This window comes from Neltuma alba, unplaced genomic scaffold (genome assembly GCF_004799145.2).
Source record: "Neltuma alba isolate B1F8T4 unplaced genomic scaffold, ASM479914v2 tig00013343_pilon, whole genome shotgun sequence".
Taxonomy (NCBI): domain Eukaryota; kingdom Viridiplantae; phylum Streptophyta; class Magnoliopsida; order Fabales; family Fabaceae; genus Neltuma; species Neltuma alba.
Genome location: NW_021637613.1, coordinates 154,536 through 166,244, shown reverse-complemented (window position 1 = coordinate 166,244; position 11,709 = coordinate 154,536). Strand labels below are relative to the sequence as shown.

Below are 11,709 nucleotides of genomic sequence, written 5' to 3'. Positions count from 1 at the left end.
AACTTGTTACTGTCGATGAATTTCTTGTTATTGGTTATTCAATACTTATTATTGTTAATTCACAACTTATTAATAAATAACTTGTTATTATTAGTATATTTTTTGTCATTTGCTATTTAACACTTATCATTACCAATTCAGATCTTGTTAATAAATTTTTTTCATACAAAAGCATTTTATCTTTTAACTACAATTACAAAATACCAAATTAAACATCACTTTCTACCATTGATTTTGACCTTTTCGATGTCTGAATTGGAATATTTTTATATTAAGACAATAATTTTGAAAAATCAACATATGTTTGTTATATTTAACTAACTTAATTAATTTTTTTAAATTAATTATCTAATTATTAAAGGGAGGGAAAATCCAGTGTCGATTGCGGAACAGCATAAAAAGCATACAGGTAAGTCCTGTCCAGTTACTCTGGAGTCCTGTTGTTACTTAATTGAAAAAAATGAATGAATAAGACGCATGTGTTTGGCTTAGACTGTCTTGTTGCCCGGATCAGGAGGGGCTGCTAAAATTGGGGTGTTCAGAGAAGTGGATAGTGGGGTCATAAGGAAAGAGTTAACTGTTCAGTAGTAGCAAGGGGCAGTAAAAAGAAGAACAACTATGGGCGCGTAAGGGTGTGTTTGATACAAGAGATTTAAGAGGGAGGGGAAGGATTTTAATCATTTCCCCTTATTTGGCAACACACAAATTTTAGGAGGGGAGGGAAAAAATTTTAAAATTTCCCCTCCCCTCCCCTCTTCAACCTCCCCTCCGAAATTGGGAGGATTTGGAGGGAAAGGATAATATTTTGTCATATTATGACCATTATGTCCATATTTTGTCATGTTGTGACCATTATGCCCACGCTTTAAATGAAATAAGAGCAAAATTGTCCATATTAAAATATTTTTCCCTCCCCTCCTCTCTTTTTTTATAAATCCAAACAAGATAATATTAAAATCCTTCCACTCCCCTCCCCTCCCCTTCCCTCCATTAAAATCCCTCCCCTCTCCTTCCTCTCATTGAGCCAAACATACCCTAAGGCGCGAGAGATCCCGAGGCAGATAACAGGGCGGGTGCAGGTAAAATGCATCGATCAGTCCTCTTTATCCCATGATGACGCGACCAACTTACATGTAACTAACAAGAATATTTTAAAAAATAATAACACTTATTTATTATTATAAATAATTAATCTAACTAATATTGTTAGGGAGAATCCCATTTAAATCTAGTTGAAATACCAAAATTCAAAATCAGGCCTATATTTTGAACAAATTCCTAATCAGGATTAAAGGCCCAATTAGGAATTTAGAAATGTTCTTAAAAGTCAAAAACGCCCCTCTATAATTGAAATGAGTTGTTACCTTTATATTTTTTTGAGTATTTTTTTCCTCTTTTTTTGGTTGACTTTATATTTTTCTCTCTCATAAATTCTTTGTCTACCTCACAAATTCTTTTCTTGAAATACAAAAACAGTAAATCTTTAGTAAATGATAGGAAATTACAATACAATCATTGATTCATATTAATAATTACTCCAGCACTCTAATCAATCTAACAGTGTTGGTCAGTGCTAGATTTTAATTTTCAATGGGTTTGATTTTTGCTCAATTTTAAAATTGATCCATCCTCCATATACTTAATAATATACACACACGTGTACACTTGGAAAATTGGTAAAATAGTGTAGACGGAGGATCATAATGTATAATTAATTTGTTCTGAAATAGTCAAAGGAAAAGGCATACGATAGTCATGAATAAATAGGAAACTATTTGAAAAGCCCTTGCATTAAGGATTACGGACCATTTGATCCCTTATTTAGACCAGCACCTTTTACAGGTTGATTAGGGTGTCGGAGTAATTATTAATTTGAATTGAGAACAGTGTTATAATTTCATGTCATCTACTATGGATCGAGAACTTTCGTATTTTAGGAAAACGACCTGTGGAGGAGAAAAATATAGAACTAACAACTCATTTTAATTATAGAGGGGCATTTTAGACTTTAAACAACATTCATAAATCCTAATCAGGCCTCTTTGCCTCATTAGGAATTTGTACAAAGTGAAGACCTAATTTTGAATTTTAGTGTTTTAACTGGATTTAATTAGGATTATCCCATATTTTTAATATTCATAAATTAGTTATTAAATTTTTATATTTAAAAAATATTTGGATGGATTTTTTAAAAATATCGTCTCAATTTATATTATGAGAGCATTTTTTCTAATTCATTCCAGTGTTTTCCGACGAATAGGAGGCGGTACTACACTACGAATATCACTCTTTAGAACACTCATAATTTTTTCATGAATCGGAACAAAGTATCGTAAAATCATACCTTCTAAAATTTACAAAGTTGACGCGTCAACATCACCACACCGGAATTTATGCTCCGTTTGTTCCTGGTAGAGTCGCCTGCATACACTTACTGGGCTTGTAGTGGTCCATAAAATTGTATTTTATGCTTTTTTATTAAAAAAATTACAGTATATGTATAAAATTTAAATATTCTTATTTTTTAAAATTATATATAAATATTTTATAAATTTTAATTTAATTAATTTTTATTATTTTAACCGTAATTGAGCTGACTCCGATTAATTCATATTTCAATTTTCAATTTCCAATGCTCCATTATGAAATAGATGGAGTATTTACAAGGTTGAAGGAATCAAAAGGGTCAAAACACAGAGTTGTTTGAAGGGAGATTATAAAAGGTGAAAGCCGGAATCCATTGTATATGTTCCAGAGAAAGGTCTCCATGCAGGGGGGAAAAAATAGCGCCTGTTAAGAAAAGCATATTCCATAATTCATACGATTTGATACAAATTAAATTAAAATTTTTATTCTTATTAAAAAAATATAAATGGTGTGATGCCTATTAATAAAACATTCCTATGAAACTCTAAGAAAATGAATTTTGGGGGAGAGAGGAGTTTTGTGAATGCAAAGGCCGAAACAAAAGAATAAAAGCCAGAAAAGGGACTAATGAGTGCATGGAAACATAGGAGGGCTGAGATCGGGAGTGGATGGGCCAGGAGCAGCTGTCTCATTTGCGGCCTGCGAAAAATGTTGGCCCCCTTCAACACGCCCATGATGTACGCTTAAGGACGGTTGAAAAAGCCCAAATCTTGAAAGGTAGACGTCTCCCTGCGAAGCCATTCTTACCTGCCAGCCCACACGTCTGCCTCAACCTACTTACGAGTAAGACGCAGCCATTTGTTTTCTTTTTAATTAGTTCTTGACAATTACATCTTTTCAGAAGCCATCCCTTGCGCTGTTCCTCCATTCCTCGCCCAAGCACTCGCTAACAATTTCATGTAAATTTAAAAAATCTAGTGAGAACTAGTTAATATTTTTCAACTTTATTACATACTATTTCTGGTGCGTCGAATTGATGATAATTAGTGGGTTAGGGAGTTGTTTAATTGGTTAAAAAATATTGAAATAAAAGGCATCGAAAAGAAAATTGATGAAGACCATGAGAACAAGGGTTCATGACAAAGATAAGGATTGAGAATGGTCACTTGCGTAAAGAATTTTATCAGTCAAAAGGACCTAGTGCAGGTGCAACTCGAGTTCAATTGAAACAGTATGTTTAGAAAGTCTTCAAAATGAAAGTCATCTGTACATAACTCGTTCAGTTTTTTTTTTGGGGCCAAATAAAATCTTCAAACAGGCACTTTAAGCCACTTTTTCCAAAAGAGTTTTACTGTACTGCAAACTCATCATCATCCCTCTCATTCATGACACTGCCTGTCTCCATCGCTCTATTTTTTTCCCCATACACTCAAATACTCGTCCTCTTCTGCCCTCAAGAGATTTGACCAGAGTCAACATATCTAAATATGCAGTGGTGTCGGATATACATTAAAAAAGGGACGTAAAAGTGAATTTAGAATAATAATAATTAATGTATGAGCATACATCGTGTTTGCAGAAAGAGATCCCAGGAAACATGTTGAATGCCCTCTAACACAAAAACAAAAAGAGGAGGGGGTTGGACCTTTACTTTGCAGCAAAGAGTAGTATGATTGAGGGCACTATACATACGATCCCCTCCTTTTCCTGCTTTAATAATTCAAAAACCCTCCAGCATTGTTAGTTACGCAGGAATTAATTAATATGAGTTGGTACGAAAAGGAGGCGACAGGCAATGCTGCACAGTTCCAGTGTTGTTTGCTGGCCTTTCACTCGCTTGTCTAGCGTCTGTCTTCTTCTCCTGCATAAGATGACAACATTTTTATTCTATTCAAATTATTAACATGTTCATCCCATATTATGCCTCTCTGCTGCTGCCTAACCTCCTTCCTTCGTTTTGTCTTCTTCTTATCCTTCTAATCAAGCCACACTATCATCGTTTTTTTTCCCAGCCACTACGTGCTGCTATTTCCGATCCTTAATATAAGAGTTTGTTTGATTTTTATTTTGATCATAAATATAAGATCTCAATCCATATTATCTCTCATATTTATGTAATTTTTTTAAAGTAGTCCCTGTAATAATAATGGTAGTTATAGCCTAATAGGCTTGATTAGAAAGGATATTTTAGAAAATATAGTATTTATTTATTACAAATAACTAACTTAACTAGTTTTCTTAATCTACTCAAATTAATCAACTAGCTATTATATTAAAAACTAGATATAACAATTAACAAAGTGAAGTTGTCGCTTGGACGCCCAATTAGTTTTTGATCAGTGCTTTTCAAAGGAGGATGCTATATAATTTTATAAATTGAATCTATCGTTTTCATCATTATTTCAGGGACATGGGACGTAAAAGTGAGGATTTAGAGTCATGGAAAGAAGGCATAACTCAAGGCCTCAAGGGTATGCATGTATACATGTCTGCAACATTTATCTGCATATAGTGCAGCCGGCTGGCAACAAATCATGGAATGGAATTAAGTCAGAGAAATTAATATAAAAAGAAGCCAGCAAGCATCTATTTTTAGCCGGATCATTTTAATCAAGACTCATAGACAAATGGTCTTCTTCCCCCCCCCCCCCCAAAACAACAACTCGCGTACTTAAAAGCGTATTTAATATCATATAAGCTAACAAATACTCTTTACTAATCTTTATTAACGAGTTTAGAAAGTTCCTTTCAGTGATAAATGTAATATCAAACTTAATTTATTTTATTTCTTATGCTTATTTTTAAATTATTTTATCTCATTTATAAATTAATATATAATTTAAGGTTGCATAGCGGTATTTTAGAGATATTGTGTTGCATTTGTTAAAATTAAGTGATTTATTTAACTTTATTAATTTGTTTAGATTAATTAAGTAACTCTGAGAATTAGAGGAGTGATATCTTTCCCGTATAGTATGAATACAGTCATCTAATCCCAAATAGAGGATTCATTTGATATATAGTATAAATCACACTAAAAATAAGTCTTATATTTTGAACCAAACGAGTATAATATAACTTTGCGGGTCGAGACGGTTGACAGATAACATAATTAAGAGGAGCTGGATTGTATTGAAAAAGAGAATAAGATATACAAAGCGGGAAGGCAGCATAGTCTTTTTAGAAAGGTTTGGTGCAAGCATTTCATATTATTATTAATTTATATTGCGTGGTCGGTCCAGTACGATCTCTTTTCCATCAGAATCCATATCTTACCTGTGATATTCTCGTTGAATTGCATGCGCTTTCATGATTCAAATTACAATCTTTTTGTTCTTAATTCGGAGCATATATTATTAATATATCATTAATTATTTTCCATGTGTTCCTCCGTTTTGCCACCACATATATTCCAATATATTCCCGGCTCCAGGAATTGATGATCAGACAGATTAATTTGCGCATATTGGACTTTCTCACCTGATACTAAATGATAGGATAATAAAGTTGACGAAAAATAGCAAGTGAAGGGAAATCGATCCGCAATAATCAGCGTGAAATTAAGTCGAAGCAAATTGCGGTAATTTATTAAATATTACTTTATTTGGTTTTAAATATAAAACTTATCTTTTAGTGCAATTTATACTATACAATAAATTTTATATTTAGAATATTAGTTTAAAGGACAAGCACCAATGAGGTGCCATGTCAGAAATTGACGCCAGAAATGATAAGTTAATTAGCAAGCCACCCTTCACGCACCAAAGTCATCCTCCATCTAATTAACGAAAATAAATCCTGTGATTGTAATTTATCTTCACGATCAGAATAGATAAGAAACCAATTGTATATGAAATAAAACAATACATATAAAGCAAAACCACGAAATTCATTTATAGTATCAGCTTTAATGCAAAATTTCTATAATATATTTTTTTACCTGCAATTTTTTTATAGTATGGAGTATAATTCCATGATTGCTATAAATCGAATAATTTATTTTTTTAACCACATTTTATTCTTTTCAACTAACCCCATATCTCATTCATTAGTAAACAATAATTCGACTCCATCCTTCTATATTTTTTTCCCAAAACAATAAATACCTTGATTATTCACGCACACCACTGATGAACTGATGGCCACAATTGCAGGTTCGAGTTCATTTTCAAGATATTTTCTACGCTCAGTGATGCCATGTAATTTATTAATTCCTCTCAATTATAAGATTAATAATCACATCATCTTTCCTTTTATTCATTTTTTTTTTTTCCAATTATTGACAATGGACTGTGGTATAAACAGCTCTTCTACGCATATTTTTATTCCTCCAACGTCAAGTTCCTCATACGCATCATTAAATAGGACAGATCACAAAGAGCCAGCCATGTTCTTGCTCATCTCTCTCTCTACCTCCTCTCTCTCTGCATGAAAATGCGGGTCCAGTATTACAATATATACAACACAAAACAATAAGGTTTCCTCGCTCCTTCCATAAAAACCTTCACTACTGTCTCCGTCCTCAAAAGTTCAAACCTCACCCGATAATCTGAGATCTATCCCTTTGTCTTCAACGCCGGCATGTTCAGAACATTATCAGGGTTCGTTCGTCGTTCCTTTTTAACTCGTTACTTTACAGACCATTTTTAGCTCCCCATAGTTGTGTTCCTTCATGATTTTTACTATAAGTATGGTATATATATTGATATGAAAATCAAAGGTCTGTTATATTCTTCTGCTCTTATTTCCCAGCAGGGAGTTCAAATTCACGAGCTTCATCAGTGATGCGCTGAAAAAGAAAAGCAGATTCTATGCAACGGTTGGTGGAAGAAGGTGAGTCTCATTAACTAGCTACCCATAATTCACTGGTGAATAATTGAATACGACGATCAGGATTCAGTATAGTACCCGTGTATTTATTTCTCTTATAAGTTAGCTTTTTCACAAAAACTATGACTAGTATGTCTCTCCAAACTATTCATCTAATTAACCTGCTTGTCCTTCCTGCCAGATGGGGGAGGGCCGGGGACAGCTTGTCCCTTGAAATGATTTTTTCCGCCCCCCCGGGTGTTCTGAAGTGTTGAGGCTTTAACCTATATAATCTCTCTCTCTCTCTCTATATATATATATCTATATATATATTTATCCATATATCACTTGCCTGGAAGAAATTTCATATGCTTCCGTAGGGTTCGAGAGAAAGAATTAAGATTATTTCAGTTTTTCGGGTATTTTTCTCTGGGGAATGGATTGTGTTTCGTTGATGAGTCATTCTCCTCTATTAGGAAAAAGAAGAGCAAATCTCTATGATCACTTGCAACTTGCAAGTGCCAAAGCCATATCTCGCTATTAATTTGTCAGCTTTAATTTATTTTAGGGGGGAAAAAGATAAAGAAAGCAAGAATTAAGGCTGTTCCGTTTTTCTCGTGCTTTTTTCTGGGAATGGATGGTATTCTTCGTTTCAGGTCATTTCTCTCCATGGAAAGAAGAGATACTTTTCACGCTAATGCGATCCTTTGCAGATCACTTCTAACTGCTGACCCCACTTCTTGCCATTTTAATTAACTTTTAAAATCATGAATATGACTGCATATTGTAAAACCTAAAACCACACACACAAATTTTGTTGTCATTTTCAAACGTGATAGATAACAGCGAGCTAGGAATCATTTGGCTTGAAATAATTTAACTCTGTCTGCCGTCACTCTCCTTACTGCTTGTATGTCTGTTTGTCATAGGAGCTACATTATTGACACATATATGTACTAAAATTATAGCACATTTTATTCATTTACAAAATAAGTAGAAGCTAATAATATTGTTTGGCTATATATTTAAATGTTTTATATTGACTGGTATTGATGATTAATACTGCTGTCGACGAGGACCCGTGAAATAGTGAAACCTTGGTTTACTCGTATGGGCGTTGGCAAACGAAAACTAACTGTAGAGTAAATAACAAGTCATTTTAAGATTCTAGTGAAAACCTGTAAGGGATTTCAGTGAAGCACATGTAGGCGCAAATCATGATACCTGCCCTCAAATTTGCATGTTCTCTTGCCGTAGATCTAGTGAACACCACCTTCTTCTTCTGTTTATTTTATTTGTCAGCTAAATGTGCCAATAACATATTTGATGTTCATAGATTTCCCAACTGACAATATAGAACTATAACATTATTGGAGCAAAACACTAATGGTGGGGGAAAGTCAGTAAGACTCGCAATTTTCAGGCCACATATGTATAAAAACCCAACCCCTTCTGAGCTGTCCATGTGGGTATGTCACCACATATATATTCAAAATTTAGCATTTTTCAACTTCCCGAATGATAATCAGTCTTTGAAAGTTAGAACGTATAGGTAAAGATCATCTCTCTTTGTCTTTTCTTTTTCTTTTGTGTTCTTTTTCAAAGTCACACAAGAAGGGCAATCTTAATCAATCTTTGTTGGAGGAAACTAGGGTCCACGACATCATCTTCCAACTTTGCCAAAAAGAAACTATACTTTTGTGATTTAGACAATTGAGATAAAGCCGATAGTGTCATTTTCAAAGAAGTCATCATGAATAGTCCACCGTTTTCTTCATGCCCATTTCAAACCAGTGATTTCGTTTGGCATTATATATTTCCTTCTGTCCTCACTAAAATGATAGGGAACAACGTGATCATCTCCTCTCCAAAATGCAGGCTTGAGGGAAAAGTGGCTGTCATAACTGGGTCCGCAAGTGGGCTTGGCAAGGCTTCGGCCCATGAATTTATCCAACATGGGGCCCAAGTCATAATTGCCGATAAAGACACTCTTATTGGGCCACAAGTTGCCAAAGAATTAGGCCCATCAGCCCAATTTGTGGAGTGCGACGTTACCAGTGAGGCCCAAGTTGCTGAAGCTGTAAACGCTGCCGTAGACCGCCACGGAAAACTCGACATAATGTACAACAATGCCGGAATAACAGGCCCAACATTCCCGTACAGCATCGCTGAACTGAACCTCGATGACTTTGACCACGTCATGCGGATCAACCTCCGAGGCACAATCGCAGGTATAAAGCATGCGGCTCGGGTCATGGTACCCACGGGCTCAGGATCCATTCTGTGTACATCAAGCATAAGTGGGATTTTGGGCGGGCTCGGGCCTTACCCATACTCAGTTTCCAAATTTACGGTACAGGGGATAGTGAAGTTTGCGGCCAGTGAGCTGTGTCGATCTGGGATCAGAATTAATTGCATATCTCCGGCTCCAATTCCTACACCGATGGCGTTGGAGCAGATAGGTCAGCTTTACCCGGGTTTGACCCGAGAGCAGGTAACCGAGATTGTGAATGGGCTCGGCGAGCTACAAGGTGCGAAGTGTGAAGAAATAGATGTGGCCCGGGCCGCCTTGTACTTGGCCTCCGATGATGCAAAATACATCACAGGGCAAAACCTTGTGGTAGATGGAGGGTTTACCAGCTTTAAAAATCTTAAGTTCCCTTCGCCTGATCAACTGGCCTAGTTCCTATAGCTTATTTGTGTTATGTAGTGTCAAATATTGTTGATCTGTGAATTCACTGTGAGCAATTTCTTGATTTTCTGTTTCATTGTCTCTATTTTGCACCTATAGTCTTGATATTCGCACACAGCAGGTACCTATTTTGCTTTTCGCTATTGAAAGGCAAAACATTAATGATGTAAAGTCAAAAGGACATAACGCGATCCAATACTGAATCTTATGTGGTATATGTGAAGCTGACAGAGATATGGATGAGCCATAGACATGGTTCTGCAAAATACAGGTCTGGAGTGGACCAAGGCACTGACACAGGGAGACAAAAACAAGCTGGAGCTGGCCTGCCATTTCTTTTCCCTGGGCATGCGTGTTTTTTAATTCATAAAAAGGGTTGACATCAGGCCGCATGTGGAAGCAAACTATTTATGAACCTTCCCACCCAGCATCGGAAATCTTACATGGCTAACTTGCTTGTTCAAGAGAGCCTTCAAGCCTCTCTCTATCAATGCCACTTACATAGTACACGCCGAAATTGTGGGGAGCTCTTTTTCATTATCGTCTTCTTTGCCGCACTATTTGCTTCTCCTGTATAAAAGAGCATCAGTAATATATGGAACAGAATGGGGCTGAGGAGCACAGTTCCACCGTTAAAGGCTTTCATAGAAATCTCCAAAATTGGAGCGAGAAGGCCACGGCTTCAATGATACATTACTGGGCCATGAAACTATTAATGCTCTCTTGTCCCATTGTTTCGTCTGGATTCGATCCCCCTCTTAATGATGTGACGTGGAATGGTCACCCTTTTTTGTTTTCGACTCGAAATTCATCTGTGTGGAGTATTGAGCATGGACCATGTCAATGTGCCTCTATTCAAAAAAAAGCATCATCAAGTTTCGATAACTAATCAGGCATGGGCATATCCGTCGATTAATAATCAATATCAAACCTTCACCTCTTTAATTTTGTATGGAGCAACGAACTCATTCCAAATTCTGCGAATACACACTTAAATAAATTGATGGGAATAAGAGGAGGAATAATAGATAAGTCTATTTTTAGTTCTACTTCTGCTGAGCTCTTACTCTTCTGATGATCTCAGCTGAGAATATGAATTGATTCTGAGCTGGAGAAACAATTACCTAGGGACCCATCTGGATTTAGTCGAACTCTTCTTCTCCATTAGTTTGCATGTGTGCCACGTGTGATGTTTAAGATGTCTACTGTGCTGTCACGTTGCAGCGATTAAACAATGGCTGATCTTAGGTTACTCATTTTGGGAGTTACAGAACAAGATGGGACCAGAAATTGATGTCGGGTTAATTTTCCTCAATGTCTGCGTTTTTCTGCCTGAAACCCCTATCAGCAAATTTGATGCTCAGAGGGCGACAGTTTTTTTTTTTTTTGACGGTAGAGGGCGACAGTTACCAGTTTGAGGAGGTCAGTTAAAAAAAATTCGGTCCGTTGTCATGAACCCAACCATAGTGTCGTTATCTCGGGTTGGATGAACATATGAAAGTCCTCGTAGGCACCACAGAAGAGACCTCAAATGCAACAACATATGGCCTCTTCTCTAAAGCATTTGTTATTTTCAATTTTATATGCTGGGTCAGCGGCCACGTTAATTATGGAGAGTTTTACGAAAAGCAAAAAGTTTGCTCACTGTACTTGTGGCCATTGTGCTGGGTTATTTTTGTTGTGAGATCAGAGAAGGGCAAGTGGAAGGAGGGAAGAACGAGAGGGAACTGGGAATAAGAGAGTTAAATTTGATTGGGGAGTAGGTGAGGTGAGAAGAAAACCAAGAGAACAGTTTCAAAAAACAATAAACAAGGTCACGAGAACCTTGGAATTTCTCAACT

At 36.0% G+C, this 11,709-nt stretch overlaps 1 protein-coding gene across 2 annotated transcripts; it reads left to right on the top strand.

Moving 5' to 3' along the window:
* The first annotated feature begins 6,850 nt into the window (after positions 1 to 6,850).
* Positions 6,851 to 10,618, top strand: LOC114736541 (momilactone A synthase-like). 2 transcript variants are annotated; one of them, XR_003739355.1, is made up of 4 exons: positions 6,851 to 6,968; positions 7,123 to 7,200; positions 9,055 to 9,916; positions 10,100 to 10,618. XR_003739355.1 is itself a non-coding variant. In XM_028924396.1 (3 exons), exons 1-3 carry the CDS (start codon positions 6,949 to 6,951, stop codon positions 9,857 to 9,859), a joined length of 903 nt encoding a protein of 300 aa, XP_028780229.1. In that variant the 5' UTR covers positions 6,851 to 6,948; the 3' UTR covers positions 9,860 to 10,618. The 2 variants fall into 2 exon arrangements, 1 of the variants encoding a protein (XP_028780229.1); XM_028924396.1 differs by having other exon boundaries at positions 9,055 to 10,618.
* Positions 10,619 to 11,709: the final 1,091 nt, after the last annotated feature.